The following is a 20767-nucleotide window of genomic DNA, read 5'->3' on the forward strand; positions in this document are numbered from 1 at the left end:
GGCTACATCTTGTAGCTGAAATAGATAATATATTTACATATAAATATATAAATAAACAAATATTTGAGATTATTGATGCACTTTATTTTTTGTTTTGCTGTAATTATACTGACGTCTGATTTAAAGTTTTGTGTTTTCAGTTAATTAGATATCTGCTTTATATGTTAAATTGTCCTCTGTGTTTTGTATTTATGTCCTAATATTTACTTATCCTCTGTTCTATGGTGGAGTAGTCTAATCCAAATGATAATCGGACGTTAATATATTCACATTCCCAAAGAGATATTCTGTGTGCCATGGGGGGAGTTTAGGCAAAGTAATAAGTCATATTGCTACCAAAAAAAAAAAGACAGTAAAAGATATCGTTTAGCTGCTTGTGTGTTTGTGTGTGCATCAACATCTGTTTACACAGTCACATTAAACTGCATGTACACCATTGGACCACCCAAATTACTGTCCTGTGTACAAGATGTAACTAGTTTTTATCTCCTCAAATAGATTTTACATTCACAGAGACTTTAATTCTGGAAAAGAAAACAAATAAAAATATTACCAACATTTATGAGAGATAGCCTGAATAAAAATGAATGCTAAAAATATTGACACTGGTCTGGATTAAAACTATTTACAAACTTACACTAAGTAATAAAAATTATTGGAGTAAATATCAGTAAACTGAATAGAAAAGTGCTAAAATGCAATCTTTTGTCAAAAATTTTGTTTAACAACTGGTGGTCTGTCCAGAAAATGCTGTGCAAAACACCAACAAACCTCCAAATTTGCCCTCAGTAGACCGGTCTGCTGGATTCTTACTATCAGGGACAGAGTGGCACCAGCGTCTCAGTTTACTAAAGACCAAGCTGGTTGAGCTGCATATTTTCCAAAAAGTAAAGGATGTAGTGTGTTTTTCAGATGTGTCTCTACACAAAAAAATATTTTAGATCCATCTGTCACATGGATGTGTCACAATAGCAGTTTGTTGCATTAAAAACCATGAAAATTAAAATAAATCACATTTAACATGTAGTAAATGATTTTGTTTAAACATGTAGTGTTTTTCAGATATATCTCTATACTACAACTGATTTTACATCTGTGTATCATACCAATATGTTACGGTAGAGATTTGTTTCTATTGAAAATACATTCAGATTTTGTCCCATTATAATGCTTATAGCATGTTATGATAATGTGTGTCTCTTTGCATATGTTATGTATGTCATGAGGATGTTTAACAGCAGCAATCTGTAGCTTTAAATTAGTATATTACAATTAAACTAAGGCATATATTACCAAACTAAAGGTTGTAGCATATTGCTCATTTGAGTCAATTTAGATCTTAATATCAAATTGAAGTTTTATATTAGAAATTTGTTACTTTAAAAGTTTATTACAATGTAATGAAGACATATTTTACCAAAGAAAAGTTTGTAGTATAATTGATAAATGTGTCCCTGAAAACTACAAATGATTTCATGAAGTGGATCATATACAGTAGTGATTTATTTATTTTAAAAGTTAAATAAAATTCTACAAAACATATTTTTTCTAACTAAAGGTTGTAGTATATTTGACAGATGAGTATCTGTACACTATAATTGATTTTATATCTGTATGTCATATGGATGTCTCACAGCAGTGATTTTATTCATAAAAACATTTGTGAAAATTTAACCAAGTTATATTTTTAGAAATTGAAGGTAATTTGTTGGTCAGATGTGTCTCTATACACTGTGTTTTTAGATCTGTATATCATATGGATGTCTCACAGTAGCGATTTATCTTAAAATCTTTATAAAAATGTAACCAAGACATATCATAAAAAACTAAAGGTTGTAGTATATTGGCCAGACATTTCTCTGTAGACTACAACTGATTTTAGATGTGTATATCATAGATGTCTAACAGTAGCGGTTTGTAACTTTAACAATTCCTAAAAACTTCACCAAGATATTTAAAAAAAAAAACTAAAGTTTGTAGTATGTTGGTCAGATGTGACTCTATACACTACAACTGATTTTAGATCTGTATATCATACGGATGTCACATGTAGCAATTTAACTTTTAAAAAAATTATCAAAATTTAACTAAGACATTTAAAAAAAACTAAAAGTTGTAGTATGTTTGTCAGATGTATCTACAACTGATTTTAGATGTGTATATCATACGGATGTCTCACAGTAGCGTTTTGTTACTTTAAAAAAACTTATGAAAATTTAACCAAGACATTTTAAAAAAAACTAAAGGTTGTATGTTGGTCAGATGTGTCTCTGTAGACTACTGATTTTAGATCTGTATATCATATGAATGTCTGAGACTATCAATTAATTTTATGGAAAAAAACATTAAAATTGAACTGAGCTACATTTTATGAAATAAAATGTGCAGTATATTTGTAAGGTATATTTCTGTGAACCACAATTGTTTTAGAATTCGTAAGTGATATAGATACTTCACTGTTGCAGTTTATTTTCTATAAAAGCACTACACGTATATATTTACAATGTCTACATTGCTTAAAACTAAATATACATATGTATAAATAAATCACATTTGAGGAGGCTGTTAAAGTTGGCTATTGCTTTTTAGCTCTTGCTTGGTTTACGTTATGTTTTGAGTCTTTAAGTATCACTAGTTCGCTCCTCATCTATGTGCATGGTTTACGTTTTTAAATAGGTTGCGCACTTTGCCGACGGTTCCTTAGCGTCTTGGGCGCCCGCTGTAGCCATTCCAGCTATTTTCAGTAAATGTACCCCGCGCAATGAAAATATGTGGTATTTTGGCAAAATAAAATAATTGTTGTTTGTTCCCCGATTCTCCACGATTAAGAAAATAACATTTTTAGAGATTTTAGGACGTTTTTTGTGAACAAGGGGAGGGGCGAAATCCAATATAAAACTAACTGTACCGACCAGTCAGAGACTGAAGTCAAGCCAGCCTCCACTTGGAAAAGCTTGGTCAAGCCAGCCCCCACTTAGATTTGGTGGAACGTCGTATTCTGAACATTACGGTAATAGCGTGCAGAGGAACAAATTTCTAAATAAAAGCCAAAAGTCAATGACAGGAAATGTATGTATGTAATAAATAATTTTCTAAACAAATAATAAATGGATAAACAACAAATATTTGCTATTTTGTGGAAATGATGAAGATTTTAGGACATGACTCTCAAGTCACTCTGATGTGCCATTTAAAAAAAAGGCCCTTTGTGTAGTCCTATGTCTGTAAATTTATTTCCAAATTTAAATAATTATTAAAAAGAAACCTTTAGTTTGTACAGAACAATTTCACTTCATAATCATAGTACAACACCTGATTATGTCACTCAATTAATATAATGTCATTCTGATATGTCATTTCAAAATAAAGGCCCTTTGAATTGTCCCATTTCTGTAAATTTAATTTCAAATGTAAATAATTATTAAAAAGAAACCTTTAGTTTGCACAGAACAATTTCACTTCATAATCATAGTACCACACCTGATTATGTCACTCACTTAATATGAAGTCATTCTGATTTATCATTCCAAAATAAAGGCCCTTTGAATTGTCCCATGTCTGTAAAATTAATTTCAAATTTAAATAATTATTAAAAGGAAACCTTTAGTTTGCACAGAACAATTTCACTTCATAATCATAATACCACATCTGATTATGTCACTCACTGAATATCAAGTCATTCTGATGTGTCATTTCAAAATAAAAGCCCATTGAATTGTCCCATTTCTGTAAATTTAATTCCAAAATTTAGATCATTATTAAAAAGAAACCTTTAGTTTGCACAGAACAATTTCACTTCATAATCAAAGACTGACGGAGGCGGACACACTTGCTAAAGCACAGTAATTTTAATGAAACAAAAGATATATCAAAACAAAGATATCAAACAAAGACATATGAAATGAATTGAGGAAAACGACAGAGACAGACCGAACTAAGAAACAAGACACGGATACACTGGAGGCAAAACAACAATACTTGGAGGAAAGAAATGACAAGGCTTGGGGAGAAAAACGAAATGACATGACTACAAATGAGAATTACACACACCGACATGACTTTGGAAACAAAATGAAACGACTAGGAAACAAAAACAACCTGACTTGAAGTGGGAGAGAAACAACACCACATGACTATGAAAAAGGAAGAAACAACACGAATGGGAAACTAAACGAAACGTCTTGACTAGGAAGTTAACAACACAAAACGAAATGACATGACTTGACTGGGAAACAGCAAAAAAAATGACATTTAAACAAATACAAACGAGACACACCTGAGACAGATAATGAGGACAGCGGACAAGGAGGCGGAACAAAGGCGGGACATGGGCGGAGACAAGGACAGCAACAGACAGAGCCATGTGCTGAGAGAGCACATGGCGAGGAAAACGGGCATGACAGGACGAGGGCGTGACTGTGAACCTCTGACAGAAGCTTTATTTTTAAGAGTGTACAAGCATTTCACTAAGGTAAAATAGGAACATGACCATAAAGCCAATTTAAAAAACATTCCTAAAATATATAATGTAGTCTTACCAATAACCAGTTCAGTGACTGACGTTCAGGTGTAATGTAATCCATTGTTTTCCATCAAGTCAGAACCTTTACAGCAGCATATTGGACTTGCTTCATTAGCATAATAGAGCACATTGGGAGCACATATATCAGTAATGTGATCTGGATGTAATGAGTGGATGAACAAATTAGACACACTACAATAGTATGACATTAAATGATTGATGCTTGCATGTGCTGTACTATCATTATGAAGTGAAAGTAGTGTTTACAAATTGGAGGATTCCTTTTATTAACAATCTCAACATCTACAGTGAATATAATTAAAATCTGATTGATTACAGTGGTCCTAATCTGAAATGGCACACAAGAATGACTTGATATTAAGTGAGAGACATATATTTAGGGGGTGTACTTTCATTATAAAGTGAAAGTGGTGTGTGCAAACTGGAGGATTCCTTTTAATAACAATTCCAACATCCGGAGTGAATATAGCTGAAATGTGATCATTTACAATAGTTCTTTTTTAAAATGGCACACCAGAATGACTTCATATTCAGTGAGTGACATAATCAGGTGTGGTACTATGATTATGAAGTGAAATTAATCTGTGCAAACTAAAGGTTTCCTTTTAATAATTATGTAAATTTGAAATTAAATTTACAGAAATGGGACAATTCAAAGGACCTTTATTTTGAAATGACACATCAGAATGACTTGATAATTAATGAGTGACATAATCAGGTGTGGTACTATGATTATGAAGTGAAATTGTTCTGTGCAAACTAAAGGTTTCTTTTTAATAATGATCTAAATTTTGGAATTAATTTTACAGAAATGGGACAATTCAAAGGGCCTTTATTTTGGAATGATAAATCAGAAAGACTTCATATTAAGTGAGTGACATAATCAGGTGTGGTACTATGATTATGAAGTGAAATTGTTCTGTGCAAACTAAAGGTTTCTTTTTAATAATTATTTAAATTTGAAATTAAATTTACAGAAATGGGACAATTCAAAGAGCTTTTATTTTGAAATGACAAATCAGAATGACTTCATATTACATGAGTGACATAATCAGATGTGGTATTATGATTATGAAGTGAAATTGTTCTGTGCAAACTAAAGGTTTCCTTTTAATAATTATTTAAATTTGAAATTAATTTTACAGACATGGGACAATTCAAAGGGCCTTTATTTTGGAATGATAAATCAGAATGACTTCATATTAAGTGAGTGACATAATCAGGTGTGGTACTATGATTATGAAGTGAAATTGTTCTGTGCAAACTAAAGGTTTCTTTTTAATAATTATTTACATTTGAAATTAAATTTACAGAAATGGGACAATTCAAAGGACCTTTATTTTGAAATGACACATCAGAATGACTTTATATTAATTGAGTGACATAATCAGGTGTTGTACTATAATTATGAAGTGAAATTGTTCTGTGCAAACTAAAGGTTTCTTTTTAATAATTATTTAAATTTGGAAATAAATTTACAGACATAGGACTACACAAAGGGCCTTTTTTTTAAATGGCACATCAGAGTGACTTGAGAGTCATATCCTAAAATCTTCATCATTTCCACAAAATAGCAAATATTTGTTGTTTATCCATTTATTATTTGTATAGAAAATTATTTATTATTACATACATTTCCTGTCATTGACTTTTGGCTTTTATTTAGAAATTTGTTCCTCTGCACGCTATTACCGTAATGTTCAGAATACGACGTTCCACCAAATCTAAGTGGGGGCTGGCTTGACCAAGCTTTTCCAAGTGGAGGCTGGCTTGACTTCAGTCTACAGACAGGGTGAAATAAGAGACAAAAACAGTAAAAAGGGAGGGGGGAATCAGGTAAAAGATGAGACAGGAGGGACGAAATTCAGAAAACCAATGAGCTCGAGGTTCGTGAAGTTCTTGCAGACTCTTAGGTCGAAGACTAACTCTCGGTCAGCTGTAACAAAATCATGACAGAAGCCGATTTATATGTTGAATACAAGGGGGTTTATCTCCCTAAATCTGTCCACCCGCCAGAAAGCCTGAAACATTATGAGGACTTTATATTCCGACCGGACGACGTGCTGATTGTGTCCTTTCCCAAATCAGGTAAGAAATCACATCAGTCCTGGAGCTCCACCAAAGAGAAAAACAAGAAGTGTGGAATACAATGGTGGCGTGAGCTGAATTTGGTGTTTAATGAACGGCAACAGAGATGAATGTGGTTTCATGTATTGAAACAAGAAAAGAGCAAAGTCCTCTAACCCCACCGCAATGTCTTATTTACTAAAGGCAAACTCGGCGTGTGTCAGTAACGTGCATGTCGGTGAGACTTTTAAAGTGTAATTTTAAAGTGATTCAGCAATGATTTTAACCGGATAAAACACCTGATGTCCCCATTGTCGCACTTGAAAGACATTTTAACGGAAAGAATGTGGAGAAAATAATAATAAACACACAGACAACAGAAATAAAACTGCCCTATCATTATTGTTTTGAACATACATGTTACATCCGTGAAAGTGTACATGTGCTGCCAGTGTTTATAACTATCATCATATTTTATAGTTGTTCTTACACACAGAAAGAAGTGCACCCTCTTAAATTTGGCTACATTATTAATATAATCATGATATTCATACAGATATTTTTCCCCATGTATTTATTAGAGAAAAGTGTCATAGTTGTGTGTCAAAGGAAGGAAAGTTATCATTCTCTGTAAGCGCTTATCCAGTTCAGCGTCGGGAATCATTGGGCGCAAGGCGGGAACACACCCTGGAGGGGGCGCCAGTCCTTCACAGGACAACACTCGCACGTATTCACTCACACACACGTTTGAGTCGCCAATCCGCCTACCAGCATGTGTTTTTAGACCGTGGGAGGACACACCAGGCACAGACAGTCCTTCGACCTCACGTTGTCACCCGGAGCGGGACCTGAACTGTGACGCTACCTGCTGCGACACCGTGCCGCTCTCATCTGACTACACACTTATTTAATTCTTGACACATTTACAGGTCTCTTCATATATTAAAGGGATGTATATTGTTCAAAATAATTTGAATATATTTAATATAGAGTATCTTGCTTATGAAAATTGTTCTTAAATAAAAATCAAAATGTGGTGTTTATGTGACATGGGCTTTTAGAAGGATGCTGTGACAACTTGATGCCCATCTTCAGTTATGAGACATGGTTGGAGCATATGGTAAATGAATGAAATTTTGTGTTTACATTAACGTATAATTATATTGATAATAATGAATCAGCAATTGTACAAGTAGATGGTTCTTGGAAACAAACCATGACACCAACCCTTTTTGCCCTAATAATCTTGAACTGAAGTATATTCCTGGGTGAATGAATGCTTTTTGCTGTTGTTTCATTTGCTTTAGGTACAACATGGATGCAGGAGATCACACCCCTGGTCCTCAGTGAGGGAGACCTCTCCTCAGTTCAGAGTTTACCCAACTGGGACAGGGTGCCATGGCTAGAAGAGCATCGAGCAATTTTACTGAATTTGGAGCAAAGACCCTCCCCTCGAGTCTTTGCCACCCACTATCATCGTTACATGATGAATGAGTCTTATTTTAAAGTGAAGCCAAAGGTACGCTAATTGTGTTGTTGAGCTGTCTGCTGCCACCCGTTTGTCTCTGAGCATAGTACTTCTTATTTAGCAGCAGTAGCTTAGAAGGCACTTAATACACTAGAAATACTTTGTGTTTGTGGACACCTCTTCTTATTAATGTGATTTCTGCTTCTTTAATATTCACACATTATGAAATTGACATTCAGCACTGCATATATATGAATAAATCAAATCAAATCAATACAGCAATTTTCCAACAATAAAATGCTTTCCCAGAAGAGTGGAGACCATTACTGCAGCAAACAGTAGACAAAATCCTCACTAATGCCCTTGACTTCATAAGAAAGATTGGATGTCTACAAAACTTAAAAAAAAAAAAAAAAAAGTGCCACTAATCACATTTAAGAACAAGAAAAATCAGCTTTCGTGTTACCTTCAGTTCCTGGTTTTCAATTTACAAACCCCACCCTGTGAAGGACTTACACTTCCTACAGGGCGTGTTCCCGCCTTCACCCAGTGATTCTGGGTAGGCTCCGGACCCACGAGACCCCAAACTGGACAAGCGGTTACAGAAATTGAATGAACAAATGAATCTTCATAAAAGTTGGGACATTGTTCATTCATTCAGTGATACATACAACTCATTTAAACCACATATTTAACTGAAAAAAAACTGTACAAAAACAACATTTCTAATGTTGAAACTAATATATATATATATTCCGTTCATGGGTTTCATTGCACCTCTTTTTGCTTTAACAGAACATTTTTCTAATTTGGTTACATTGGTGAAATGCCCAACATGTGACATTTTGCTCAGAAAATTCAAGACACCAGAGTCAGAGTGAAGTTAACTTGGTTTACTGAATAACGGCAGCTCATCCAGACACTTATTTTTGTTCCTTTGATACAGTCTCACACCCTCTTAGGCTGACTTAGAATGCTTACAGGAGAGTATATGTCGACGTGTGACTTAATAGGAACAGCCTTATTAATATGTAAAGTAGGACAGGGAAGGTAGATATTAGGTTGCATGTAGCTGATTCGCAGATATGAACACTGACACGTCTAACAAGTATAGCATATAACTGGTTCCTTACTTCACTCAGCTTAACAAATGTATTATTCTTTACATAATGGAACACTTACTACCTAACAAACTAAGACTGACTCATAAAATGTCATGCACGCATATCAGCGATAATAACAAGGCTCATTCAGCTGCCCGCGATGCTGTGCTCTCTCTCGTGCCCCCTGGTCGCTGCGGTCCGGCAACTAATTCGGTCCGGGTAGAAACTGATACAGACTCCTCAGCCCTAATAACACAAAATGTACTTCATTCTATGTTAATCTTGTAAAATCAAATTAAATGTTAGACATTTTTGATATTCCACTTCACCCACTTAAATATCTGTGGGATTCGAACCTAGTTCCTAGGTCATTTCACAGGTTACTAATCATTGTTTAAGATTTTGCCATTACTATGAACATCAAATGTCTTTTCATTTTTTAATATGTTCCTGTAACGTGCTCCTGTTCCTGTTCCAAAAATGACTTTTGAACAGTGGACAGCCCCATTTTGAGCCTGTTGAAAGGATGGAGTAATATTGATTCAAGCACAATTTCTGCAAGTATTTCAAATACTTTGGATTATTATCATTATAACAAAATGCTCATTATTATTATTATTTTTAAATTGGCATTATTATATTATATTATTATATATTATATATTATTATATTATTATTAAATTGGCATTTTTCTAACTTTCATTAACTGCACATAAATGATCCACTTTCATAATGGACATGTATATGTAAAATTGTCAGGCTTGGTGCACTTTTAAAAAAGATATAAACAAGGTATTATATTGCACAAGGTAAAGACACAAGAAGTTATTCTGGGATTTCTGAATAGCACAACCTTGAGGTTGATTGATGTGGCATTTTACAGGCTATTAAAAAGTGTGTGTGTGTGTGTGTGTATGTATATAAGCTGAACATAACCATGGCCAGTTAAGTGAACGTAATGAAAAGTGCTTACAAATTAATAATTCAGTAAATTAAAATGTACTCACTTTGTATGGATGTTTATTGAATTAATTCAGTACATATTACTCAAATGTGCGTCTTAGAAGCTAAGTATCAAAGTTGTATGAAACCGCTTGACAGTTTTAAGTAAATATAACGTTTACATTTTTTTTTTTGAGTCAAAGAAATATCTCTTAAATTGATAATCTCTTAAATTGTTTTCCAGGTATTTTACATAATGAGAAATCCCAAGGATGTGTTCACATCCTCCTTTCACTACTTTGGAATGGCTTCTTACATGGTGAATCCAGGCACGCCTGATGAGTTTTTGGAAAAGTTTCTCAATGGCAAAAGTAAGGCTTTGTCTTCCCATCTCCTTTCCAAGGTCACAGTATCAACAATCATACCATAATATGACATTTAAGATCTTCACAAAAAATATTTTAAATATATTGTTGCAGTTCAATGAAAAACATGTATCTCCATTTTTGTGGATTCTTTGAACACATTTTTTGAACACTATTTAAAAAGGTCCATTAGAAATGTTTAGTTCCAAAATGCTTTAGCCACCATTTGTAAGAATTTACAAATTCTTACAATTTGGGGGTGGGGGAGGGATCCTGTCGTACTGTGAAAGTATACACATATTTGTATCCTTGCCTTACAGCAACATTCTTCAATGCAGTTATTTATTAGACAGACATGTAACAGCAGCTGATAATTAAAATGCCAGAATTAACTGACTTTGAACAAGGTTTCTCTTGTCACTCCTTTTATACCCTTTCAGATGCATATTCATTTGCAAACAGCAAAGGTAAAAAATAAAATTACCTGCCTTCATAGACACAGGGAGCAAGAGAGACAAAACTGAGGAGTGTTAAACACACACACAGGACGCCCAGTCACAGATAGGCCTGTCTGTCATGAACAGACATGATGCAGTTGCTACCCTTGTTGGTCACGCCCAAGGCAATTTCCATAGTGCAAAACCTCACTCTTTTTTATCAAAGAACTTTATGTAACACAACATTTGTGGATGTCTATAAGCAATTTGTGTTATGCAGCAATGCCATATAAATAAGATGCATTATTATGGAACATCTGTCTGGAACAATAATAATCAATAATAATGGCAGATTTTGTGAGTGTTTAGAGTAGGCATGATATCTTTAAGGGCAGCACAGTAGCGCAGCAGGTACAGTCGCAGTCACACAGCTCCAGGGACCTGGAGGTTGTGGGTTAAAGTGCTGCTCCGGGTGATTGTCGGTGAGGAGTTTGGTGTGTTCTCCCCATGTGCGCGTGGGTTTCCACCTACTTTCCAAAAACCCAATACGAAGCATTTGTTTTGGATTGAGATGCTGGCATTCTAATGAAGTATTGTAATCTGGTGGCAGAATGTATAGATTTAGCACCTTTTAAATTGACAAGTAATTATAATTTCACTACAACCAAAAAACAAAACAAACAAACAAACAAACAAACATATTTTTGTGCTTATACTCTAAAAAAAACTCAATTTAATTTGTGTTTATTCATCATTATTTACCTGTACATACATTAATATTAACCTTTTCAATGTTTACAGCAATGTTTGGTTCATGGTTTGACCATGTAAAAGGATGGCTGAAAGCAAAAGATGAAGACCACATTCTCTATATTGCTTATGAGGAAATGATCCAGGTGAGTTAATATTGTAACATGACTAGTTTTGTGTTCTGTTTTGTATTGTTTCTTGTGTGTGCTCCCCTTGTCATGTGACTGTTCCCCCTGCCTTGTGTCTGCTGTGTTTCTGTTTCAAGGTCTCTGTGTTGTATCTTGTTCTGTGTTAATCTACTAGCTCTTTATGTCCTTGCTCTGGTTGTAAATAATGTCTCCTGCACTTATCTCCATTCCTATCCCTGCTCCTTGTACATTTTCTTTGACCACCCCTACACCTACATCATTACAAATATTACATATTGTGGCTGCCCAGTGAAAAAATGTCTCTTAAAAATAGCAACTCAACAGGATCCCTTACCTTTCAGTGGCAGTCAGTGTAAAAAGCATTTATTCCAATTAATCTGTAGCATTTCTACTGATCCATTCATCATGAAATGTGCACACAATGTGGAGGACAGCTACTGTTAAAATGATGTAGTTAATTAAAGATCAACAGAAACTGAGATACATGTTCAAATGTCAAATATCAAATATATGAATGCCTTAAAAGCAGAGTAAAAATATGACTCTGGGGATTGTTTTGAGATTCCCTTCTCTAAAACATTATGTAGCATGTCTGAGATTGCTTAATGTTATCTGAATTTATACCGCAGGATCTGAAAGGTTCTGTCTCGAGAATTGCACAGTTTCTTGGAAAGTCACTGAGTGAAGAAGTGGTTGAGAAAATAGCCAACAGTTGTGTGTTCCAAAACATGAAACAGAACAAGATGTCCAACTATTCTCTGGTTCCGGAAGAGTTCATGGATCAGAAAAAATCAGCATTTCTCAGAAAAGGTAAATCACTAAAGAAAACAGTTATTTCCCAAAATCTATGTTCTGTTCTAAGTTTTTTCCTGAAGCAGTTTGTTCCAAAATTCATAGTTTACCTGTTGTTTGTCAGGAATTGCTGGCGACTGGAAGAACTTTTTCACAGAGGCTCAGACAGAACGATTCAATGCTTTTTATGAAGACAAAATGAAAGATGTGGAGTTTAAATTCTGTTGGGATTAAAGGAACTCACCAAATCATTAAAGCTGGATTTAGCTGCTACTATGATAATATACCTGGGCAGTGGGGTTGAGAGGGAAGAAGAAAAGATTGTCAGTCTTAACCTTATCAAAGGTCTGGGTATGTAACTGGCTGTTAATGTGTGATAGTCTGATGAATGAAGGTTTTTTCCCTTAATATCTGAAATAGATTGACATATTATAACACTCATTGTAACCAATGGGAAATGTACTTAACACCTAATTATTCTAAAGTTATTGTTCATTTAACAAGACAACAAAAATAAATATATATATAAATATACACTGTGTCTGCTCATTGCTATTACCACCGCCCCAAACGTATAGACTTTTGAGGTCCAATACCTTCTGATCCACCTTTAACCTAGTAACACCCTGTGACATCTAGCTATACAACATTATCATTTAAAAAACTCATCTGGTTGGATTGTACATTCAAAAGCAGAATCTCTTCCTCCTGTATACTGCAGTGGTGTTAGTGGCTAGTTTTGCCATGCCAGAACAAAATATTTTATAAAAAAAAAAAATACTGTAGATAAAACAGAATCTTAAGATAAATCACATCATGTTTGATGTTTTAATGCAATGTACTTTATGACATTCAGATAATGTCAAAAAAGCACACTGCTGACTGTAGGTCACTGTGTGTACACCATCGGACCACCCAGATTACTGTCCTGTGTACAAGATGTAATTAGATTCTCCTCAAATAGATTTTACATACTTAAAACTTTCTTAAAAGAGGACTAATAAGAATATTACCAAAGATTTTGAGAAATAGCCTGATATAAAATGAGTAACAAAATAAATTATTCAATGAACTATAAGTAAACTGAATAGGCTGTGAATAGAAAACACTAAAATTTAACATCTGGTAGTCTGTCCAGAAAATGCTGTGCAAAAGGCGAATGGACCTCCAGGTTTGCCCTCAGTGGACCATGGTCTGCTGGAGTCTTAATATCAGGAACAGATGTTTCGTTTGTGTGGCTGTTTAAACATTAAAAAATATTTAATTTCAGATTTTTCTGATTGGATTTGGGCCACAGTCAACGGAATGGTTAGTGTACGTCTAATATTAGTAAGGGTTAAAATAAGGTATCAAAATAGAAGGTCATAGAAACGTACGTGTGTGTGTGTCTCCAGTTCGGTGGGGGGCGATACTGAGCGTTAATTCTGAGGTGTTAACCGTTTCCAAAGAGACCGGTCTGAAGATAAGCGGCATGAGAAACAGGACAATAACACACTGGAGCTGGAGAGACACGAGCGAACTGCAGTTACACTGAAAGAAAAAGGGGACTAAACTTGTCTCCTGTAAATTTCGATCTCGCCCACGGTTCAGTTTGACATACAGAGGCGACAGAGTTTAACACGTGAGCTAGTCGAGGTTTATTAAGAGAAATATGAGCCACATAAGCCTTTCATGGCGGTTTGGATCTCGGGTGTTTAACTTCCTCTCGTGCAGTTCTTCCAATAATTCAAATGAACATGTGTACGTTGTGTAAGAATGCAAATAATATAGCAGTCCGGCTCGGACCCAGACTCTCTCCACTCCTTCTCCAAATTAGAGGAGGATTTACAACCGTCCAACAACATCAACAGGTACACAACACTCTTACACCAGGGTCGGTTCCACAAAAGGGATTTAGCAGGCGTTATCTAGCTAGGGACAGAATCCTGCCTTGGACTATACCCCCAATCTATTTATTTTTCACACGGTCTACATTTGGTTTCACACAGATAACGATGCACCTTTAAACTTGTAGGACACTTATTCTTCTGGTTAACGTTTAACAAAAATCTAAGATTATTATTCAGATATTTGGCAAATAACTGTGTGAAACTGTGTTATTTCATATGCTAGCCTGTATTTTACTCTTGAGGCATGGGGAGCAACGAAGTGACCTCATAATTCTTTAAAGAAAACTAGCTATATACACGCAATCCAACATACTCACATAAAATCTTGTACTTTATATATGCTTTTATATAGTCAAATGTGTGCACGTTCTTTAATGCATCAACAATACGTTGCCAAAAGTATGTGATGTTTTATATTTTATTTATGCATACTTTGAGTAGTTGTCAAAGTCAAAGAATGTATATTGAAAAGAAAGGAAGATATTGGTGCATTGCTGTTGGTACATGTGTATATATATCAAGACAGTATATTGAATTGTGATGACTTGTGAACTGGTACAGTTTAATGACTGTTTATATAATTTTGACTTGTCTGTAGACATACCTCTGTATTTATAATAATGCAAAAACATGTTAAGAAACAGTTTGAAACAGTTTCTTTCTTCATCAATAAGTAGTTACTTTGTATATCAACAGGTTTTGTGAATGGGTAACGCTTAGTTTCATTGTCTGAACTGTACAGGGTTAACAGACCATACCTACTTTAAGTCTCGTATTTTAGGAACTGCAAGCATTATCTTAGGCTTCAGATGGGAGCTAAACAGCTCATGCTTCTGCTGACAGCTGTGTCATGTGACTTCCTCAGTAGTGGATCAGCTGAGAGTCGGAGCAGGAAAGTGAAACCTAAAAGCTAGAACAGGCTTTCGTAAAAACCTCAGTTACCATGCGAACAGGGTCTTCATAGATCAGTATATCACTCTTTGGTGAGGTGGATATGTTGGTCATCATAAAAACAGTGACTGAGACCTAGTGAATAAAAACACTTTTTTCACTCTCTGCAGCTGAAGAGTGCCCCTCACTTCTCTATTTCTCTGAAAATGAGAGTTAAGGAAAAGAGCATGTTGCTTACTTTCTGTTTCTTATCCACAAATCTCTCAGCTCAACTCTGACTGGCTGTTCATAAAGCTAAAGGGAGGAGAATGCTATAAGCCGACAAGTCTATTACGCAGTTGTTAGACAGACGTAAACAGCATTTTACACGGATCCCTCAAATGTGGTAAGTTAGTTATTCTCTTATTCTACTTGTGCTGGTGTTTTACTTCTACTCTGGATTTAATTTTATTTTCCTTTGTTTAACAAGTGAGCTTCAGGGTTCAACTGTTTATCTCTTACATATGAGTTCCATAGTAGTAATTGGATATTTATTAATATATCCTCTGATTTACCACAGATGACCAGCTAACTAAAATATGGTTACAGAATATCCAAATAGTTAGCCAAATTATCCACTTTGTTCATCCTGTGATTTTTACACTTTTTCCTAAGGAAATGTATGATTAAGCAAATAAAAGGAAATTGAATCTTGTTCTGCTACATGTTTGGGAAGGGCAGGAACAGAGTCATGGCAAAAGTAATCTACCCTTTTGTAGGATGGCTGGGTTAAAATGTCTGCATCTGCTAGATGCTTTGTGGGAGCTGAGGTTGATGTGGCCCTATGGTTTGATAGCATTAGTTTGACTCATGACAATGTAATCTGTGGCCAGGAGTCCAAGAGAAGATAATTTGGCATTATGTGTATTTTTATCAACTAATGGCAACATTGTATAGAAAGTGGACCATTTGGAAACAAAATTGTGAGCTCAGGTACTCCTGATGTATCCTGATTAGTTCTGCATCTCAAACAACAAAAAACTTATCTCAGATGTATTTGGATGTAACTCATTGTTCAGACAATGCACTTTCACTGATACCCAACTCAATGCAGGGAGGCTTTATACCACTATATTCAACATTTTGCACTGAGCATGGTGACCTTAAGTTCATGTGCAGCTGTTTATATATTTATAAAGGGCTGTGCCATATCATATCTTTCACGATTATACTGATATTCTGACGTAATGGCGGCATAGTTATCCATAGTATAATGATAATTATATATATATTATATTATATATATTATATATTATTATATAATACATATTATATATTATATACTATTACATATTATTTATATATACTAATAATATATAAATGTATATAAAAATATATATATTTACATTTACATTTATGCATTTGGCAGACGCTTTTATCCAAAGCGACTTACAAAAGAAGATCTAACATTCGAACTACAGCACAAATTATACAAAATACCTTTCATTAAGTGCAATATGCCAGGAAGTAATAAGTGCATTAAAGAAAGACATTCAGTGCAAAAGATACTCTCGGAAGAGTTGGGTTTTCAATGATTTCTTGAATGCGGAGAGGGTTCCTGTTGCTCTGATAGTGCTTGGAAGCTCGTTCCACCAGCGTGGCACCAAAGATGAGTATAGCCTCAACTGACCTGTTGATCGTGTTAGTTGGTGCTCCTTTGAGTAACGGAGAGGGCGGGCGCTAACGTATGGTTTTAAGAGTCTATTGAGGTAGATGGGAGCAGAACCAGTGAATACTCTGAAGGCCATCATTAGTGATTTAAGTTTGATGCGAGCAGCTAAGGGTAGCCAATGCAGCTCAACTAATAGGGGCGTGACATGTGCTCTTTTTGGTTGGTTGAAGACCAGGCGTGCTGCAGTATTCTGGATCATCTGTAGGGGTCTCACAGCACAGGCCGGAAGACCTGTCAGGAGGGCGTTGCAATAGTCTAGACGGGAGATTACTAACGTCTGAATGAGGAGCTGTGTTGTATGTTGAGTTAGGTATGGCCTAATCTTCCTTATGTTGAATAGGGAGAAGCGGCACGATCGAGCTACAGCAGTAACGTGATCTGCGAAGGTCAGCTTGTCATCAACCATGACACCTAGGTTTCTTACAACCTTGGTGGGAGCCACTGATAGGGACTGATGTTGTGGAGAATAGCTTGCTTGGCTGGGAGGACCAGTAGTTCAGTGTGTGTGTGTATATATATATATATATATATATATATATATATATATATAATTATTATTATACTATGGATAACTATGCCGCCATTACGTCAGAATATCAGTATAATCGTGAAAGATATTATATGGCACAGCCCTTTATAAATATATAAACAGCTGCACATGAACTTAAGGTCACCATGCTCAGTGAAAAATGTTGAATAAGTGGTATAAAGTCTCCCTGCATTGAGTTGGGTATCAGTGAAAGTGCATTGTTTGAATAATGAGTTACATCCATATGTATTTTATGAATTACTTTACCAATTATAATAATTTCATCAAAAAATAATTGTTTGTAATGAAAGCAAATTATTAAAAAGAGGTTACATTCAATAAATAAAGCATAATGAAGGCTGCTGAATTGTGTCTGAAGTGTGACAATCCAAATTCTTAAAAGATCTGTGGCAGATTCTCAAAGCTACTCGTTAAAACTACAATCTAATTTATTTATAAAACTTTATAAACTATACCTTGGACTAATATTTAATAAGAAAAAAAAGCATATGGTAGTTACATATAATACTGGCTTTCTTTAGTTTATTAATTTTTGCTGCACATTGTTGTGTTTTTCTTTCAAGTAATAAAGAATTAATTCCATTACTTTTGTCATCTTTACTTTCCAACATCTGTTGTATGTGCCTAAAACCTTTGCACTGTGTATATATATATATATATATATATATATATATATATATTCTTTTTCTGATAATTTATTGATTTGAATTCGCTGACACTTGTTATAAATATTTGCAGATAAAGAAATGGCTAAAACCTGTAAGAATGTCATACGTCTACTGGAAGATCATCCTAATGGCATCCATCTCACAAAGATTGCAGAGGCCTACAGTCAGAGGTACCATCGGAACCTGATCGTAGCAAACCTAGGCTTCAACTCGATATCTGACTTCATTGCCTCGTTATCTGATGAACTGGTGATGCAGGATAAGATCGTCTTCCACAAGACACATTCGCCCAAGAGCCAGGATTCTAAGGACATGGTGGAGGTGGTTAAAAACAACCCAAAAGGCATTCCACTCAACAAACTAGCAGAGGCCTTCAATCAAACATACAAAAGAAACTTCAGCCTGTCTGCATTAGGATTCACAAATATGGCTACCTTTATCGACTCCCTAAGCCAAGAGCTCGTACTGAAGGGTAATGTAGTGTACCACAGCAGCCACATTACACTCCCAGGTAATGACCCAAATGCAGATGGATTTGTTTAATGGCAGACAGATAGCTATTTTTATAGATTTCATTGGTTGCTGTTTTTCCTCTTCCATGATCACTAACGCAACTATCAGCAGTGCAGACTAGTCTCCTAATATCTGCACGCTAATTTACAATCATGAGTAAAATTCTGATATGATTAAACACTAGCACTGATGAGGGTTTCAACTTGGCTGAGACAAGGTAACCACAGGTAAACAATTAAATCAAAGCAAATTATGGTGCCTGCACAGAAGAGGCTAACAGAGCATCAGAAAGTGTGAGTAAGTACGGGCCGACCACAGACGAAAATCCAAGATGGAGGACAGTGTGGGGAATTTTTTACCATTGTGTAGGATGCCATCTTGACAAGTATAAAGATGTACTTTGTTGTCTGGCACACTGGCACAGTGTGTCTGAATATTCTGGTTTGTCAGGTTAGTTTTAGATTTCTTTTAAATGGCCCAAATGTTTTGTTTCCTGCCGTATATCAAAGAATGCAAACTCCACTCCTGCTCCAGGCATTTAAAAGAGTTCTAGACAGACCACAGGTACATGCGCACATGTCCTTGCTTTGTTTATCAAACCCTGCATTGCGAGACAGAAAAAGAAAAGGGTTGCAGGGGATAATAATTATACTAATATAATAAGTATTAAACAACTGAATTTACATGTATACATGTACAGGAACGCCCTCTTGTTCAGCCTTTGTTATTCTGCAACACGGAGGGTGCAGTTTGCTCAGCTGCTGCTGTTCTAACTTTAAGGGTGAATCCCATTACTTATATTTACCCCTACCTCTTGATTTCAAGTATGGGATGACTTGAAGAACCTGATCCATCATCAGAACACACAAAAAACACACTAGTGCTTCATTCCCAGGCTACTTGCTGTGGCTGTGCTCTGTAAGCAGCTTCGCACCAATCTGTAGCTATATCTATATATATAAGTAGTGCTAATGGACTTTAGGTAAATTTAGGATTTTATATATGCCACAGTTTAATAGGCCTACTTCTCAACTGTGAGGTCTCAGAACCTGAAAACACATCTCCTGATTGAAGATGTAATAAAGGCAAAGTATTGAAATGTCTGCCAATATGTTCAATATATTTTCTGCTTTTTCCTGATGCTGAAAAAACACAAATAATTTATATTTAAAGGCAGTTTTGACCAGAAAATAAGTCAATGATTGGCAGTGTCTTCACAGTCCTGTGCATGACCTAAAATGTTTGCTTGTAATTTAATATCTTTCCAGCTGCAGACAAGAAGATAATTTCTCAGGAAGTTGTGGAACTGGTTAAAATGAACCCCCATGGCATCCCCCTGAAGAAGCTGGCTGTATTTTATAGTCAGCAGTACAAACGGAACCTGAGTCTATCAGAGCTTGGTTTCCCATCAATTGGAGCTTTTGTTGATTCTTTATCCAAGGATTTGGTTGTGGAAAATGAAGTGGTCTTCCACAGGATACACAAGGCAACCCCTGGTCCATCAGCACCGTTGATTAAAACCCCACCTTCTTTGATGTCGGCTACTGGAATCTCATTTGGTGCTAGTCCTGCACCGAAAGAAAGTGAGCTGACCCAGGACAAGCTGCTCCAGAATGTTAAGGAGGTTATCCGCATCTACCCATCTGCGGGAACCTCTATTACTCAGTTGCAGAACGGCTACTTCCTGCACTTTGGGCAAATTCTGCCACTGAAGTTGTATATGTCACTGTATGACCGCCAGACAAACAGATCACAAACATCTACTAGCCAAACACCTCCTGACACACCATTGGAATTTAGAAGCTCTGCTGGTATGTATTAGAAAGGCTTAAAACCTCTCAGTGGCCATTTGCTTTTACACACTCTTGCAGACATTCAAATTTTTTACTCTTCAGTTATCCCAAGTGGATTGGCCATTAGTGTCCCAAA

The 20767-nt window shown here is 35.5% G+C and overlaps 2 protein-coding genes across 3 annotated transcripts in view; both read left to right on the plus strand.

Moving 5' to 3' along the window:
- Positions 1 to 6294: 6294 nt before the first annotated feature.
- LOC136692071 (sulfotransferase 2B1-like) lies at positions 6295 to 13119 on the plus strand. Of its 2 annotated transcripts, XM_066665147.1 has the most exons (7): positions 7475 to 7539; positions 7672 to 7730; positions 7918 to 8129; positions 10368 to 10494; positions 11727 to 11821; positions 12454 to 12634; positions 12741 to 13119. In XM_066665147.1, the coding sequence occupies exons 2-7, from the start codon at positions 7715 to 7717 to the stop codon at positions 12848 to 12850; spliced, it is 741 nt and encodes a 246-aa protein (XP_066521244.1). In that variant the 5' UTR covers positions 7475 to 7539; positions 7672 to 7714; the 3' UTR covers positions 12851 to 13119. The 2 variants fall into 2 exon arrangements, with proteins under 2 accessions (XP_066521243.1, XP_066521244.1); XM_066665146.1 differs by lacking the exons at positions 7475 to 7539; positions 7672 to 7730 and adding an exon at positions 6295 to 6631.
- Positions 13120 to 14046: 927 nt separating this feature from the next.
- The window catches only part of wu:fj29h11 (uncharacterized), a 76271-nt gene continuing 69550 nt past the window's right edge, over positions 14047 to 20767 (plus strand). The window contains exons 1-4 of the mRNA XM_066664333.1: positions 14047 to 14466; positions 15664 to 15781; positions 18396 to 18836; positions 20107 to 20649. Of these exons, the coding sequence (XP_066520430.1) occupies positions 18404 to 18836; positions 20107 to 20649 (976 nt within the window). The 5' untranslated portion in view covers positions 14047 to 14466; positions 15664 to 15781; positions 18396 to 18403. The remainder of the gene's footprint in view (positions 14467 to 15663; positions 15782 to 18395; positions 18837 to 20106; positions 20650 to 20767) is intronic.

The sequence above is a fragment of the Hoplias malabaricus genome, chromosome 3 (assembly GCF_029633855.1).
Source record: "Hoplias malabaricus isolate fHopMal1 chromosome 3, fHopMal1.hap1, whole genome shotgun sequence".
Taxonomy (NCBI): Eukaryota; Metazoa; Chordata; class Actinopteri; order Characiformes; family Erythrinidae; genus Hoplias; species Hoplias malabaricus.